The sequence below is a fragment of the Oratosquilla oratoria genome, unplaced genomic scaffold (assembly GCF_046742065.1).
Source record: "Oratosquilla oratoria isolate Oo_2021 unplaced genomic scaffold, ASM4674206v1 SCAFFOLD294, whole genome shotgun sequence".
In the NCBI taxonomy this organism is placed as follows: Eukaryota; Metazoa; Arthropoda; class Malacostraca; order Stomatopoda; family Squillidae; genus Oratosquilla; species Oratosquilla oratoria.
In genome coordinates, this window is record NW_027467645.1 from 22501 (window position 1) to 41451 (window position 18951).

The following is an 18951-nucleotide window of genomic DNA, read 5'->3' on the forward strand; positions in this document are numbered from 1 at the left end:
TAAGAAATTCAGACTCCAACTCCAACTCCTAGTACTCTTAGAAATCCAACTTCGACTCCGACTCCAACTCCAACTCCTAGTACTCTTAGAAATCCAACTTCGACTCCGACTCCCAGCTAAAACCTCCGACTCTCTCCGACTCCGACTCCACAACCCGGGATGTAACATGACATGTTTTACATTTGTGGTGCCAAAAAGAAGCTACTTCTTATGTGAATAGGTATAAAATTGTCCTAAACTGGTTACACATAACCAATATCAATCACAGGTATCTTATAACAGGTCTAAATGTGTTGGCAAGATGTGATTACCAGCTGATGCAACATCCTAGTAGCACAGCTCCAACCCCATACACTACAACCAAATAAATACTCACACACACTGGGAGAGGTCACATGGGGTTCATGCAACAACTGATCCTTCAAAATTTAGCCTTCTTAAAGGCTCCCAATGGAGAATATCTACTAGTTGATGCAACACTAGTCAGGGACATGGTTGAACCATAAAATGGGTCATTCCAATTTTAGAAAAAGAGATGGGAGGGACTTGTCATCTCCCCCTACTCTTTTCCAGTACTCAGGATATGAAACACATGAAAAATAATGAGGGGCAACTTTCACCTAGTGATGGGTTCTTTTCCTATTCCTAGCCACCTCACTATGTATCAGTGGATTGGAGGATAGATGAAGAGAATGAAAATGAGGGTGGGGAATATATATATGTGTGTATATCACAAATAGTAGCATTACCAAAACATGCAACTGGGTAAAACAATAGTGCTATCAATATAAAAGTACTATTTACAATGACTGATGTCATGTTCCATGACATGTCACTGGCAAAGGCACCAAACCATGTCACTGGTAGTATGGCACCAAGCCATGTCCTAGCTGGAGCCACAGCACCTGCTTTCTAGGTATAGCATAGACAGGAGTACCTATCTCATTTTGTCATCCAAGTTGCAGAGGGTTTGGAAGCCGGTAGGCAGCAAAGGACTACACGATTCGAGCCTCCTGTCATCAGAGGTCAGAGGGCGCGTAAATCAAGATGATGACTCGAAGTAGGCCCGTTACCTCTAAGCCCCCTCCATGCTTACCTATTCTAGAGTAATAGTGGATATACTGTGATCCTTCTTCACACAAAAATAAAGAAATGGGTAAATTGCGTGGAGCTGGGTAAATCGTGATAGGATAGGTTACACTGGCATACATTGGGACATGTGCCACGGTACTGGTGTTGTATGGCTGTAATATAAAAAGATGCGCAGGCGGCATTTTTGGGACCTCCTGACTACCGCACTCGCACCCTGTTCACACCAGCTTCATTGTAAATTAGAGACAAATTGCAATTCCTGCACATATCAAATCAAGTAATTTTCTTAACTCCAGTGAGATTTAATTGATTTAAAAAGAGTCTGAATAGATGTTCTAAAACCTGGATTGCAGGAATTGTTCGAGTCAGAGGTTATGATTTGATGCACCAACTCAAATACAGAGACTCATTCGTGACACTGATTTAAGAATATTACACTTGATATACTTTATACAGCTTTGTCTCAACATATCCTATCATGAAATCGTATAAATGACGTACATTCTTTTCATCAGTGATGACAATGTGCTTTCTACATTCAAATTTTTCTACTACATCTTTAAGGAGAGAATGTAAAATGTTCAATTGATCTTCTGGTAGGTCCCCCAAAAACTCAAACAGAAAGAGAATATCTAAGCTTGTTAGCTGGTTCACTTCCCATTGAGAGAGCTTTTGAAATTCCATATTCTTTTTAAACAAATTTTCCCACTGATCATCCTCCACCTCAGACCCTCTGACAAAGATGACGTGGTTCACACTCTCTGTTAGTTTTGCTTTTAATGAAATCAAACTCCCATCCTCTAACCATGTCTCATTGGATGAATATATAATAGCCAATTCCTCACAGAGTGATTCAAAGATTGTGTTAAAATTACAATCTTCTCTTTCTTCTATAGGTGGATCACTGTCTCTTATGCCGATACCGATATCAAAATCTTCAACAATGCATCGTTTCACTTTTATATCCATCAGGTTCTTACCACCAGGCTTAGGATGCTCACTGCTCCCAAATATCTCGCTAAGTTTGGCATCTAATTCAGAGAGTCCCTTTTTTATGATATCATCTGTTCCTTCAGGTGTAGATACAGTTTTCACAAAATTTTCTTTATCCTTTTTCTTACAACTTTCATTCTTCACTTTGAGGATGGCCCCTATCATTTCTTCTTTTTCTTTTTGAAAATCCTGTTTACTTTCTTTTTCTAGTGAGGTATAGCACTTGTTTACTTTCTCAATTATTATATTTGTATCATCAGTTTCATCAAATTGATGATTGACATATCTTTCTAAAAGTTTATAAATCTCATCCAAACATTCCTGTTCACTGAAATCTAAGAGGTCTCTGATAAGGAAGATCAGAAATTTCATGTCATTTCCATCCTCTACATATTCTTCAATCTCCTCAATTTTCATTTTCCGTTGTTCTTTGTTATATGCAAAGTTTATCATATTTTCATCAATTTTTCCCTTTAGGATATTTTTAAGTGACTTTCCATTCCAACTTTCCTTTTTCTTTCCTTTAATGAGAGCCTGAAAGATGTCTCTGAACAGTTGAAGTACATCAAATTTGGTTCTTCTTTTGTAAATCAAATCCATTGCCACTGGTAAAAACACCTCCCTGAAACAGAGAGTAATGTCAATTGAAATAAAACTGATGAAATATAAATACAAAAACATGTTTCAACATTCATGAAATATTCAAAATTCAACCTGCCAAAACTATTCCATTCTATAAACCAAGTGCTCCCCCCCCCTTTAATTAATAAAGAAGGTAGTCAAGTCAAAAGCCATGCTACCGCCCTCCACCCAATCCACCACCTTTGCCTCCCTCCCTCCCTCCCTCCCTCTCATCTTAGCTCCTCCTGGATGGATGAAGGGTCATCCCTGTCCGTCCCCTGCCCACCGCCCTGGGTCAGAAGCAATGCAGCAAAACACAGCACATCAACAACAAAATCACTTTATCTAAACTGCAACTTCCCCTCCATCCTCTCATGTGGAAAATTGAGAAGACAGGGAGAAATTCCTTCAGGCTGCATCAAAATATCATCAACACTTAACCATTCCCTACTCCCCCTAATCCCCATCCCCTCCCATATTTGCATCAACATGAGCACTACACATGCAAACACAATAACTGGATTGCACAAATGGATAAATCATGATGACTAGACAGGAGGCCTTCTGGTCCATCATAAAATCAAAAACATCAGACTCAAAAAGAAAGTAAGAAAGACAAAAGAAAGAAAAAGGAATATATTATTTATATATATATATGTATATATATATGTGTATATATATATATATATATATATATATATATATATATATATATATATATATGTATATATATGCCCTTTACTTATAAACATTTTACTAACTTTCAGACATACAAATGACACCTCAAGTCTACTTTACCAGTTTCAAAGATATGGAAAACATTAGAGTAATGCCTCTGGTATCCAACTACATTGTATCAGACCTTGCCCATATCCAGGGAAATTGGTTTGGCTCATATTAAACCCTACTCAGGCAAAACACTGCTGTAATGGCACTTTTCCCTGGATCACACATTAATCAACCACTGACATGAAATCCACAGAAAATAATTTATTTACTATACTTCAATATAAGGATACACATAAACAGTAAATGATATTACTTGAAGACAAGATATGCAAATATGGTATGGGACTGAATGTGAGAACTGTGCGTCAGCACCACATAAATGAGTAAGGGCAACCACCCTAATATGTATCAAAAATTCCACCTCTATTCTCAATCACAGGCAGACTCTTGACAGAACATGTAGCTCATTGTACTTATGCCACTCCAAGTACTAGAATGTAGTATTTTTATATTTGAAGTGTGTAGAGTAGCTAAAGGTATATCTTATGCAAATGCACATAGAGTTAATCGGGAAGGCTTGGTGCCATATCCAATTTTTTTCATATCCCGGAGGTCCATTGGCTCTATTAACCCTGATACAAAAGGGATTACTGTAACATTATCACAATCAATTTATTTTTATGTATCACTAATAATATGTTTTAGGATAAGAAAACATGTATTGACTTTATATCACCATGTTGGATAATGACTTACAGATATTTCAAATTTGAATGGCCATCCAGAATGCCACTCATTCATAAGTCAACGCGTGTCTGCATACACATATTTATATACAGAGTCCTCAGTTTACGATGGTCTTGACTTCCGCTGATTTGTGGTTATGACACTGGCAATATTTGTCCCATTATATTCCCTTTTGCTGGTATTTCTTACTTTTTTCCTTCTTTTTTAACAATGCAAAAAAAATGAGTGGTGAGCATGGAGGAGGAATACATGGTTATGTGGTGATGATGGACTGAGGAAGGAATCACTATTTAGGATTACTGTACTACCTATTATTCACTCACTCATTTATGTTGCCCTTTTGGGGAACATTTTGCCCTTCATTATGGCTCCCAAGCATAAGGCAGACACTTCTGATAGCTGTGCATCAAAGAGAAGGACATCAATCACCATGGAAAGTGCTTACTTAGGCTGGTTCTGACCTATGCTGAAAATCGGTTTACAAAGTTGCATGGGAACTGAACTCCATTGTAACTTGAGGACTCCCTGTATATTCATGTATATACTGTAGACACACACACCACAAGGAGAGACTAAAAGCACTGGGTATGTACTAACATTGAAAGATCAAGGAGAAAGGTGACATGATTACAATATTCAGATTGCTACAGGGGATTGACTACACTGACAGATGAAAACTCTTGATTAAGGATAGGAAAGTTTCAATAAATCATGAGAACAAATTTAGACATATCTAAAGGATATGAAGAAATTCAGTTTTCCATACATATGTCAAATTACTTGGAGTGGCTTAGGTGATTGCCAGAGCTGGAACAACACATGAACTCAAAACTAAATATGAAAATTGGAAATCAAGGATATAGATTAAGTTGGACCTGTACATGTATTTGAGGCTAGGTGGTTGGTAGGATAGATTGGAAAGGAGGAGACTGGACCCAATGACTGCTGCATCTTTACTGAATACTACAATTAGGTGAATATATACTGTACACAGACACATACTACAGAACATCAACAGGGTAGTAAGATTGCAAAAAATAAATATTTCTGGATAAAATATACTTACTACCTCTAGTCTTTGGCTACACAGAAATACAGAAGTACAGGGAGTCCCGTTTACAACAGTCTTGACTTCCGCAGTTTTGTGACAATGACACTGGCAATGCTTGTCCCTATACATTTCTCTTAGCTGTATATATATATTTATAATCCAAAGAAGAATACTCAGTCCTTGCCATTTGCAAGGGATGATGATATATGGTTTAATGTCACAAACTCCTCCCATCGGAAGGATGGGACGGTGCCCCTTACAGAGGTCTCTGTAGCGTGGAATTTAATGAACCATGCCTTTGGTTCAACTTTGCTGTTGGCAGGATTCGAACCACCATCCCCTTGACCTTCACCGCAAGTAACGACGCCATAACCCACTCAGCTGGTGGGTTTGGGATAGGTAACAAAAACCATTGCATATATCTAAATAGCATGAATGCTGTAATGACTGCCAATGTTCTAAATATAGGTTAGGTTATGTTGGTTAGTTAGGTTAGGTTAGAATAGATGAATTTATCATCCTTTCATTTACTTCTACCTCAGCATTGATCAAAACAAAGATGGCATATCATTCAACCGCCACGACTTTTTTGTTATTGATTTCCACCAAGAAAATCGCATATTACGTTGATGTATTATAATTTAATTTTCTATTACTATATCATGTAGGTGGGTACAACTAAAAACTTACCACCTTTTCTTCTCTACTTGATTCACCTCCTCTTCCCCTCTCAATTTCTTTCCAAAACATCTTTTTGTTACTTTCAAAATTTTCTGTCATACTCTTACCCTATTTCACATCTGCTCTCCTCTTTGCCTCATTCATCTTATGCTTTACTTCTCTTTTCTTTTCTATGTAATTTTCATATGATTCTCTCATCCTATTTTGTAAGCAGTCTGTGAATGCTTGCTTCTTCTCTTCTACAACCTTCTTTGCTTCCTCATCCCACCACTTGTTACCCTTCCTTCTATTTCCTCCTGACAAAAAGCAAGTATTCATCATAAAAAAGAGGCATACATTATATGCTACAAACCCACCACACCAGGTATCCCAAGATTACCCACTTGGTACTGGGTCCCAGTACTGGGTACTGTATGTAAACGAGAACGGACAAAAGGTCCCCGGACAAAATGTCCTGAAATCTGCACCCCCGGGACAAAATGTCCCCAATATTTAGGACAAAAGGTCCCCAATTTTTTTTTTTTTTTTCAACAAATATTGATTTTTATCAACTGTTTATACATTTTGGGTCATAGTTAATTGTGGTTTTATAACAACCCTTAAATTCTGGAGAATATATATAAACACAAAGTACAATAATATTTGATATTAAATATCACAATGATGAATCACAGTACATCTCACAAATCATATAAGATGATAAATCACAGTACATATCACATATAATATATAATACATATCACATATAATAAAGGACGTATATAATATATAATACAGATGGCCTAGACGTGGGGCTTGGGGGGTAGGAACGCCAGGGCATCCAGCTGGCCACAGAAGAGGCGGAACTCGGGGTCCTCTTCATACAGGTTCTTGAGGCCCAGGCTGCCCTGCCTGCATCTGCCTCCAGATGGACTGGCTCAGGTGGTAAAAGCAGAACTGGACCTGGATCTGCTCTCCGAACACCACCTGAAGGAGGGCCAGCTCCACAGGCCTCTCGAAGTCCACCACGACGCTGGCGGGGTCGCAGCCATGCTCCTCCAAGCCACGAAAGACCTGCTTGTAGCTGGTCTATGTCTTGCGCTGGAGCAAGGCAAACAAAGGCCAGTGGAAGGTAGCCCTCACCGACGCGACCCTGGATGACATAGAGCTGGGTGAAGAGTCTAGGAGCGACGGAGAAGGTGCCATCCATGCACCACTCATCAGAGGCGATGAGCTTCTCCAGACGAGCAGGGGAGGCGAAGATGATGACACGCTCATAAGCCTCAGGACCGTTGTCAAAGAGGAGGTAGGTTGGAGGCCCAGGTACCTGAGATATCCAACTCCTGCAGAGACTGCGGACGGATCCCGAGGTCGGTTAGCAGACCGGACTCGACGCAGGACACGATTGCTGGTCTCAGGTCTAGGCATCCGTGCCTTGACCTCGTCGTCCAGGTCGGCGATGGTGAAGAGGCTGAGGATCTGGATGGGGCGGTCGTTGGTGACAGTAGCCTTCCTCTTCATGGACTGGCGAACAGTTGCCACCTCGCATGCCACACGGTCTGAAAGGTGGTCATGCTCACCATCCAGCCTGTGGTCACTCAGGCTCTCAGTGGTCCACAGGCGAGCGGCGGAACACTTGAGATCACGCCGCACACACCTCCAGATGACTTCACCGGTCTTCTTGGAAACGTTCTTCTTGGTGTACATGAAGCCCTTGAGAAGGATCTTCTGACCACCCTTCTGGGACGTGATGACCTGTAGCTCATCTGACATGGTTGAGTAGCTCAGTAAAACTGACATGCCTTGTCAGGATATGCCAGGTTTATATACTGAACTTATCTAGGTGTTGAGCAAATTCTGAGCATTCTGAGCAGATCTGAGGTGTGAACCAGGCACAGAGGTGTAAGAGAGGTGTGACAAGCACTTTGTGAGCAAACTTAGAGCACATCTGAGGTGTTAACCAAGCAATGGGGGTGTGAAAGAGGTGTGATAAGCACCTTATGAGTACAATTACAGCACACAATTATGCTTTATTGGACTTGTATTGTATGCCTATAAAAAAAAATCAAGTTAAAAACCAAAAATTCACCAAAAACATATAAAGGAATAAAGTAAAACACATCTGACAAATTTTTAGGAAAAAAAAAAAAAAAAAAAAAAAAAGAGGACACTTTGACCACCCACCTACGCCGTTGGGGACATTTTGTCCCACGGGTTCAGATTTCAGGACATTTTGTCCGGGGACCTTTTGTCCTACATTCGTATGTAAACAATCTTCCACAAGTCAAGGTGGATCTGTATGCAGCTTTGAAGAAGACTGTTGACAAGGACAAGGACATGCTCCAGGATGGCCTAAACGAGCTAGTGGTGGTCCGAAAAATGGATGGTCAAATTCCACCCCCAGAAAAGATTATATACATGAGAATGGGAAGGCCAGCAGGTGTAGAGAAATGGGAGCACACCATGACAGACCCAATTACCTACTAAACTAACGCCAAGAAGGATATTTGGGCAAGGCAATATCTGGAGTATGCAAATCTGATATGGTGCCCCCACTGGGTAAAATATGCAGAGGCAATAGAAAATGTTCAGCAATGTGCAGCAAAAACAGTACCTCTAGTACAAGGAGTGACTGAAGGACTCAACACCAGGTAATACACTTTCTCAAGCAGGATTGTCAACAGTTGGAATTACTTGCCAGATTGGGTTGTGAACGAAAATCTGTGGCAAGATTTGAAGTGAGCCACAATAGAGCATGGAGGGGGTGGTGACCTGGCTCCTTCCTTGACATGGGGTGGGGGGTTGGTAAGCTCTCGGTATCAGACATGGGCATGATTATGATTATCCTCATCAAAAAATCATAATCCATGGCTGTGATTATGTAATCATCATAAAATCATAATCAAAAAGCATAAAATTTGTGTAATCATAATCAAAATTTACTCTGTGGTGATAATCATAATCAAACCATGATTAATTTTTTCTTGCTAATAATTGTAGATTAAAATGTGATTATTTATTTGCAATTTCCATGAAACACTTTACTTTTAGATCAAAGTATGTTTTGAAAGCACTGGCACCATCTCATGTTTTTACTTGCTTGTCTACCATGGTATAGGGGAAGGTGGGGGTAAAGTGGACCACTGCCTTTCCCACCAATGATATGTAATTTCAAACATCAGGTACAATATCATCTTTCAGTAACAATGTCAGTCACCCATAAGCTTTGGTACTGAAAAAAAAAAAAAAATAAATAAAAAAATAAAAAATAAAATAACTGAAGGGATCCAAGTTCAGACTTTTGTAATATTTGAAATCTAAATACCTTTGTGGTTTTATCAAGTTCTTTGTTGGGATAATTTCTAAAGAAGAGTGGTATTATTGTTAATATAAGCAAGGCTGGTGTGAGAAATGAGAATATCTAGCCATAAGGCTGCATAATATTATTAACCCATTACCTCCAGAATTTTTTCAATTTATTTTTCTCCAGATTTTTGCAAAACTTTGTGTGCCATTTATGCTAACATGAAACTGCTCTGCAATTTTTTCCTTTTTATTTGCAATAGTTTTCGAGATATGAGGTGTTTCCATATGGCAATGCTAGGAAGATCCGTGTACAAAGATTACGTGTGCAAAAGTAATTCCATGCATTCGCGGACTGAGAGCTGAGCTTGAACTACTGTCACAGACATACAAGTCAAACATGATCACCACTCTCAGAAGCTCAACTGAGGAAAAATTGAAGAACTATCAAGACATGGAGATGTTTCAGCGGACTTCACTCCTAGATCCATGCTTTAATTAAGATGGACTGGTGCTCCCTAGAAGAAGTCAGTTTAATGAAATCCCAACTGAAAACTAAAGTGGATGAAATCATATCTACTGGCAATAAGGAAAAAGATTCTCCTCAGGAAAACAAGGAGTCCCCTACAAAGAAGAAGTGCAGGCTGCTCTTCAGATTCATGACACCATCATCATCATCATCAATGAGCTCTTCCCTCTGTACATTAACAACAACTTTATCACAAATGGAACCCTACCTGAGTCAGCCAACAACAGAGGATGGCAGTGATCCCCTTCTCTTTTGGGAATAGAATCAGTCAACATTAGCTCAACAAACAATACTGGCTCTCCAATATCTGTGTATCCCAGCATCATCAGCTCCAGTTGAGAGACTTTTCTCTATTACTGGGAAAGTCTTTCGTCCTGAATGATGCAGAATAACTGATGCTCGCTTTGAGGAGTTGATGTTTATCGAGTGTAACAGACACATAGTAAACTAAACCATTATATGAGAAATAATCAAGTGCATAACAAATCCTATATTTTGCAGGGAAATACTTTCATTATTACTGAAGTAACTATATTTTGCAGGGAAATGCTTTGTTCTCATTATCATTGAGGTTTATATATTTTGCAGGGATATGCTTTGTTTTCATTATCACTGAGGGTTACATATTTTGCAGGGAAATAATTTGTTTTCATTATCACCGAGGGTTATATATTTTGCTGGGAAATATTTGTAATGTATTATGTTATATAAAAAAAAAAATACAATAAAACTTCTCACACACAAATGTATGTTTCTAATACCATTGGTATGTGATATAAACAGTTTAATATATCACTGTGCTAAATATATAAAAGTGTACCCATTAGATAAAATTTGCTACCTATTTAACCATTGTACCACACTTAATCATTGCTGTTTTTTCTTTTTCTTATAAATAATCACAGCAAAATGTGGTTATAATCATAATCATGCACAAAAAATGAGAATGAGAAGCTGACAAGAAATAATGGTCTCAAACTGTCAGGAAATAGATTTAATCTGGAAATGGGTAGAAACAACTTCATCAATCGTATAGTTTATGAATGGAACAAACTTCTTGCAGAGGCAGTGCAATGTAGTTCAGTTCGAAGCTTTAAGTTTTGTTTAGATAAACACCTAAGCAAGATGCTGTAACGACTGCCATTTATTTTAGATTACTTATTTGTTTGTTATTATTTGTTTATTATTTGCTTGATTTTTATTTATCTGTCAATTTATTATTATTTACTATTTACCTGCTTTTTTATTATCTAACTATACCTATGCATCTATTTCATTTATTATTTGTTATAATTTTTATTTATTTTTCTTTTACATATTCATCTTTACTACATTTTTTCCACATCTGACCTAGTTATGGACCAAATGGTCTCCTGTTGGCATGCTCCTCCTTTGTAATCCACAAGAGCAAAACTCAAGTACTTTCAATCAAATAATAATAATAAAAAAAAAATAATAATAATAATTATAATTTAATCACAATCAAAAAAGTATTCCAGACCATAATCAAAATCAAATCCTGATAATTTTTCATAATCATACCCATGTCTGCTCTGTATATAGACAATTTGGTAAATTTTTAGAAGTGCACTCCTACATGATATAACAACATACATACATACATATACCAAGGCTTTTTCCCCCTTTCAAGGGAGGTAGCCAAAAAGGGAAAGGCATAAAAACACTCCCACCCATTTCATCCCTAAATACACTCCACACTCCTCCCACCCTCCCTCTCATCTGAGCACCTCCTGGATGACGGGTCATCCCTGCACCTTGCCCACCGCCCTGGGTCAGAAGCAGTGTCGCAAGACACAGCACATCCACAGCAAGGCCGCTTCATTTAATCGGCGACCCCCCTCTCCGTCCCCCCTTGCACATAAGGAGAGGACGGGGAGAAATCCCTTCGGGCTGCGTCAAAATTTACTCACACATACTACCCCGCCCCGATATAACAACAGAAAATTAAATATTAATTTTGTAACTTATAATACATCAACGTAATATATGTTTTCTTGGTTTAAATCAAGAACAGAAAAAGTTGCTAAAAGCTATACCCAAACAAACATAGCAGCTGCGACTGTTTGAGACACCATCTTTATTTTGGTAGATAAGAAAATTGAAGATATGAAAGTAATAAATGTGTCTATTATAACCTAACCTACCTAACCTGCATTTAGTAATGCAGTACTTACAATTCTAGAGGTCATCAGGACTGACATCATCATCAGCCTCCAAATCTATCAAAACAAAGGTGGCATCTCAAGGAGTTGACAACTTCATTCGTTTATGTACTGCTTTTTAGCAACGTTTTTTGGTTACTGATTTCCACCAAGAAAAACGTATATTACATTGATGTCTTACAATTCACAAAATCAATATCTAATTTTTTAATGCTAAATTGTGTAGGTGTGCACTTCTAAAACACTACTGATAGTTTTTGCATTTCAAAGATCTAATTTTTCTATGGAATGGTTACATTAATTCGGGTCAGGATATATTTGGCCATGAAAATGAAAAAAAATGGTGATTGTCCCCACCCGACTATAAAAAAAATGCGCCTTTTTTTATGTATTTGCCGCCTATCCTTGGTCCCTCACAGTGGTCTTAACCCATTAAACTGCGATGACAAGATTCTTGTCATTTGGTCAAATAAAACAAAAAATCATAAAACACCAAAATGTTTGATCAAACAGCACCAGAAAAATATGACGTCAGTCCTCCTCGCTTCGCTCGCGAGAGAAGCGAGGAGGACTGACGTCATATTTTTCTGGTGCTGTTTGATCAAACATTTTGGTGTTTTATGATTTTTTGTTTTATTTGACCAAATGACAAGAATCTTGTCATCGGAGTTTAATGGGTTAAAGTCACTGTAGAGACTGGCTTTGCTGAAACTCCACGAATCAAGGCAATCTTGAAATTCATGTTGTTTCTAATTTCTCTATTATTTCACTAGTAACTTGCATGTAATCTTGAAATATGTTTTAAACCTTGATTTGTCCTTGATCTTTGTAATTCTACGCACAATCTTTTGGGAACTTCAGTTTGCCCTCAATTTTCTTTTGCAAAGGTATTTCTTATGTTAATCCTGGCTGTCATCAAATCATAAACCCTAGATTCCCATAAAAAAAGAAAATAAATTAGTGAATAAATAAAACTTACTACCTTTCCACATTTGAAAAATTGAAAGGACAATCACCAACTAATTTTTTTTTTCTTTTTCTGTGGCTTTAGGTTAGGAGCTATTGGACAACGTAAATTTCATGTTAAACATCTTTGCTTGCATGATTCTGGAATTTTACCACATAATCAATATCACAATGACAACCATATTCTTAGATGACTGAAGTAGGGCATATGCCTCTTCCAGAACTTTATCTGAGAGTATAAGAGTAAAATGAAATATTGTCAGAGAACTGAGAATATAATGGATACATAAAAACTTTGATTTGCAAGCAGAAAACATACAAGCACCGTGAAGCTAGGTACAATGATGCCGCAACTGACAGGTTTCTCACTTCCCACTGTGTGGGAGTGGGTTGGAGAGTCAAAATATGAGATGGGACCCAACGAGCATTGTTCCTTCCCTGTGTACTAAATTTAGCTACACTAAATGATTACACAAATCTACCAGGTATGGTATCCACTGATGAAGCTGCAAAAGAAATACTAGAAGTTCCCATTTTTTTTTTTTACTTAACATCTACCAGGATGACTAGACGTGATTCTGGCATTTTACCGACTGGAATACTAGAATGCTAACTACCTCACTCAGTAATGTTTCTTATTAAGCACCAGTGAAAAACATATAGTCTCAAATCTTCACTGACATACTACTTTATCTATTCTGACACAGGAATGTTTTGACCAAATACACTGCCATGTCGTAGGCCGTTAATGTTCCATGTTGCAGCCCACAACTAAAACCAACAATTTCCCTAAGTACTGTTGACCTGACGTTACTTACTGTACTTGTTTAAAACCACTTGTTTTGGATTGTCATGCTTGAAAATTTTCCTGCCGCCCCGAGTGTCGTGCCAATTCCCAGTAGCTTCTCAAGTTCACATTCAGATTTGACGAGGGGTCTTGCCCTTTACACTGACACATCTTTCTTATTACTTTTGTGATTTACTTACAATTCCTATTGTTTGAGAAGCACTTCAGTTTCAAATGATTGTTCTTTCCAGTTATATGCCTTTCACTTCGTTTACCTTCTTTTCTTACTTTCCATAATTTGTATAAATCTTTTTTAAGTTCTACGTTTGTTCCCTGGAATAAGAATTTCCCTGCAGTTACTTCATTGTTGTTTCTGTCAACCTCCCCAAGATTTTATAATAGTCTTCCACACGATCTACGACGTATTGTCAACAATCAAGGTTTCACTTTCAAGGATAAACTCAAGACTTTCCTGTTCTCTGTGTGTTACTATATGGAAGACCTCACCATTAGAGAGGAATACAGATTATAAAGTAGAAGTCGATCTTTATTAATGTGAGGGTCCTGCGGAACACCGTTGGTGCAGTGCGACCAGTTAAAGAAAAACTACAAGTAACAAGTACTGTATTATATTATTGAATACGTTTTTACGTGAGACAATGGGTCGTCACCATTCTAGCATGATATTCATATGCCATTGTATCTTATTTAAGATGTTACTTGAATAAACATAAATATATGAATAAACAAACAAATATAAAATCAACAAGTCAATAATTTCAATACCGTCACAATACGAACAATTACGGTAAAGAATGAAAACTTACCTTATTGAATTTATTCAACACAAATTTATTACGAAGACATGCTAATTCAGAGTCTCTGAATGATCATGAACATGGGCGTTATTAAACCGCAATTTAAATGCTGGGTACAGCTGATGAACAGAGTTGCTGCGTTTTCTACACTGTGCTGCCTTCACTGGTGAGCAGGGTTCGCCGAGATTGAAATTGCAATGTTTTACAAACATATGTCCAACGTCTGATTCACCTCCGTTTTTAGTTTCCGGTTACTTTGGAGACACGACCATACTTGTTCCTATAATATAGACATTTTCATATGAACTTCACCAGTATAATATGATTTTATAATTTATAAAGTATATATATAGAGGGGAGGTATGGTGATTTTTTGGGGGGAGGGGGCACGCACAATAACTGTGGTGTGAGCGTGAGTGTGTATGGCGCGGATGGGGACGGACGGTTGGCACTCCCTCCCCATCTTTCTGGGGGGGGGGGAGAAGGGGTCAAAGGGCACGAGCGCTGGTATCCCCCTTCCCACCCGAATGCGGGGGGGGGGGGTGGCCTCACGTTGGCTTGGGTGGCACAGTGCCGAACAAGGACCGCGCGTGGGCGGTGGTGAATGCGAGTGTGAGTGGAGTGTACAGTACCCGGAAAGGGGGATATGATAAGCTAGCATTAATGGTTAGGAGGTAGGGAATTAGGCTAGAGAAGTGGAGAGTTAAGTGCCGCAAAGGAATGTAAGGGCCCACCCAGGAGCGACCGAAACCGAAGAACCGACGTCATCGACGCACAAGTAAGTACTTTTGAATCACAAGCTATCTAGGCACTGCAAAAATGACTACGCCCGCAAGTGGAAACGGGCCGTCAATGTCCGCACCTGAGAGTGAAAAAGAACCGTTCAAGGTGAATAGTGTCACCTTAAGGCCGTTTGACGGGACAGATGTCTCCGTGTGGCTAACGGGAGTGAGGGATGTGGCGAGTTACATCGCGCTAAATTTAGAGGGCGCGGCTTTATCCGTCTACATGGAGATGGCAACCGAAGATCAAAAGGAAGTGGAAAAGGTGAAGGAGAGGTTACAGGGAGTTTTTGGCGAGAGTCCCTTTGAAGCGTACTGCAAACTACGGCGAATGCGGTGGACGGGAGAACAGGTTGACGTGTTCGCAAATGACATTAGGCGATTGGCAGGCCTGATTAATCTCGAAGGCAACTCCCTGGAGATGGTAGTGAGGATGGCTTTCGTGAATGGGTTTCCGGATTACATATCGACTGGGCTGCAGGCAATGGAAAATGCAGCAAAGGCAGACATGAGCGAACTTATAGCCCGCGCCAGGCTCCTGACTAAGGCTAAGGATGAAGGGCCGATGGTGGCTGTGGCTGTGGCCAATTTCGTAAACAAACTCAAGCGACCAAGCGTCCCTCGCACAAAGCAATGGCTACCTCACGCATTGGACTTGAGATCAACAGTTATTAACCTCCCAGTTATTAACCTCTTCCCCCTCCCTCGCATCCACCGCGAGCAATACGGTGTTTATGGAACTCGATCTGTATGCCTCGTCCAAGATAATTCTAGCTTCATGTCGTCAGCTGTATTATAACCTAACGTACGTACTTTATTCGAATATATAACATCATGATGAAGGGTAAAGTTGGCATCATTTTGGCCCTCCAGGTATTAGTGATTTTCATCAACTTTTCGGGTCGGTTGAGAAGTTCAGAGGTTCCAAAATACGACCATAAGGTTAAAGATCGGATTGAGAACTATTTGACTTGTGATGGCTGTTGCAAACACTTTGGATTTGGCCGATGGACTATATACAAACACCTACTATCGCCCTCTTCCATTACCAAGCGCAGCAACAAGGTCAGGGTCGGAACACATTCGTGTACTTCCGAGGTAAGCAACATCAAACCAGGAAGCAACAGTGTTATAATAGCAATATGTTTGCTATTATCTGGCGACATTCATCAATGCCCTGACCCCGTGAGGGCCGATGAGATGGATGCCAAGCTGTCCTGTTTGTCGGGCAAGGGCCTACAAATTGTTCACTTGAACATTTGCAGCCTGACGTCAAAATTGGACGAGGTAAGAGAGATTACCCGGAGGACTACCCCTGCAGTATTATGCTTCACCGAGACCAAGCTGGAAGATACGATAGCGGATCCGGAGGTAGAGATCAACAACTACACCATCGTGAGGAGAGATCGTAACCGGGCTGGAGGCGGCGTGGCTGTCTACATACGCAACGACATCGCGTTTGAGCAACGGACAGACATGAACAGTGAGTTAGAGGCTTTGTGGATAAACATTCTCTTGCCAAAATCTAAGCCTATCCTCGTAGGTGCCTGCTATAGACCGCCCTGGCAACATGACTTCTATAGTAAGCTTGAGGATTTGTGTTCCAATTCCACAGACTTTCTGAACAATGAAGTGATTATAACTGGCGACTTGAATACTCATGTAGAATCAACCTCGACTACTCTGCATAATGCGCTAAAGTCATTCTGTTCAATGAATGATCTGAAACAAATTATCACAGAACCCACCAGAGTATGTGCCACTGCTAATTCTGTTATTGATCTTATTTTGGTATCAGATGTTCAGAAAATATGTTCTAGTGGAGTAATTGATATTGGTTTGAGTGACCATAGAGCAACGTATTGTATCAGGAAAGTTTCCAAACAACAAATCAATCAGCATAAAACCATAAAAGTTCGTTCTCTTAAGCATTACAGCAAGGAATTGTTCTGCGAAAGGTTGTCCGAGGTTAACTGGTTTTCAGTCGTCAATTGTACAGATGTTGATCAAGCTTGGAATAATTTTAAAGCACTGTTCATGGGGGTATTAGACAAATTAGCTCCAGTAAAATCAATCAGAATAAAACAACGTTCCGAGCCGTGGTTTTCTGGTGACATTTTGAAAATGATCAACAGGAGAGATAAGGCTTTAAAAGAGTATAAGAAAACAAAAGATCAATCTGTTTTCGCTATGTATAAGAAGTTACGGAACGAGGTTCAGGTTATGGTAGACAGAGCTAAGGTAGGATATTACAAAGATTCTCTCCAAACCAACAAAAACAATCCCAAAAAACTATGGCAAACAATCAAACAGTTAGGTTCTTCCAAAAATCTAAAATCCAAAAGTAGTAACATTGGTCTTAATGTTAATGGGATCGTTACTTTCGACAAAGTAGCGGTGGCTCAAAAATTTAACTCCTTTTTCACCACCATTGCTACCACCCTCGTAAATAATTTACCAGTACCTTCAGGTCATTTTGGCCAAGAACACATTAATAATTATTATTGGAGTCAGGGTGTATCCTATGACACCTTTGCTCTGTCTACGGTTGCTAATGTAGATGTGTATAAAATGTTGAAGACTGTTAACAGGTCTAAGGCTACCGGACTAGATAATATTCCAGCCAGATTTGTGAATGACTCAGCTGAGCAGATTACTCCCTGCATCACTCACATAATCAATACTTCGATTCAACAGGGCAAAGTTCCCAAAGATTTTAAATTAGCAAAAGTTACTCCTTTGTACAAGAAGGGTAGCAAAACAGATTCCGGTAACTATAGGCCAGTCTCAGTGCTCGGTATTATATCGAAGGTCTTGGAAAGAGTTGTTTATAACCAGGTTTATGAATATATTCAAAGCAATAACTAGTTCTATGATTTACAATCAGGCTTTCGAAAATCATATTCTACTGATGCATGTTTGATCAATTTGACTGATTACATCAAAGGTGAAATTGACAAAGGTAATTACTGTGGAATGGTTATGCTAGATCTCCAGAAAGCCTTTGATACTGTAAATCATGATATTCTATTATTCAAACTACAAGCGTTAGGCTTCAAATCAGATATTGTTAACTGGATGAGGTCTTATCTAACAGGTCGAGAACAGATTGTGAATGTAAATGGTTCAACATCAAAAGCAGCAAAAATAACATGTGGTGTCCCACAGGGTAGCATTTTAGGTCCGCTGTTGTTTCTTTTGTATGTGAATGACATGAAAGCTGCTGTGAACTGTAAACTGCTGTTGTATGCCGATGATTCAGCCTTACTAGTTTCTGGCAAAGATGTAAATAGGATTGAGACGTTACTCAGTGAAGAGTTATTGAATGTCAGCAAGTGGTTGTTGGATAACAAATTGTCTCTACATCTAGGTAAAACAGAATCCATTCTCTTTGGCTCCAATCCAAAACTCAAAAATGCTCCCAACTTCAATATCCAATGTAATGATACTAGTATTCAACCTAGGTCTGTTGTCAAATATCTTGGAACAGAAATTGATCAAAATGTGTCGGTAGAAGTTATGGCACAAAAAATAATTAAAAGGGTCAGCTCCAGAACAAAATTTTTGGCAAGAATACAAAAATACCTAGATGTAGAGACAATGAAGTTACTAGCTTCAGCCCTGGTTCAGTGTCATATTGACTATGCTTGTTCTTCCTGGTATAGCAACCTATCTAAAAAATCTAAGAGT

General features: G+C 39.1%; 1 protein-coding gene across 4 annotated transcripts in view; it reads right to left on the bottom strand.

The window, feature by feature from the left end:
• The window catches only part of LOC143023054 (uncharacterized), a 15461-nt gene extending 702 nt beyond the window's left edge, over positions 1-14759 (bottom strand). Inside the window, exons 1-2 of one of the 4 annotated variants that reach the window (XM_076181526.1) lie at positions 14489-14759; positions 1-2707 (exon numbers count right to left, since the gene is read on the bottom strand). The exon at positions 1-2707 is cut by the window's left edge and continues 702 nt beyond it. In XM_076181526.1, coding sequence (XP_076037641.1) covers positions 1525-2685 — 1161 coding nt within the window. In that variant the 5' untranslated portion in view covers positions 2686-2707; positions 14489-14759 and the 3' untranslated portion in view covers positions 1-1524. Of the gene's footprint in view, positions 2708-13692; positions 14130-14488 lie in introns of those variants that run through there. The other 3 variants (XM_076181527.1, XM_076181525.1, XM_076181524.1) reach the window with 3 other exon arrangements.
• Positions 14760-18951: the final 4192 nt, after the last annotated feature.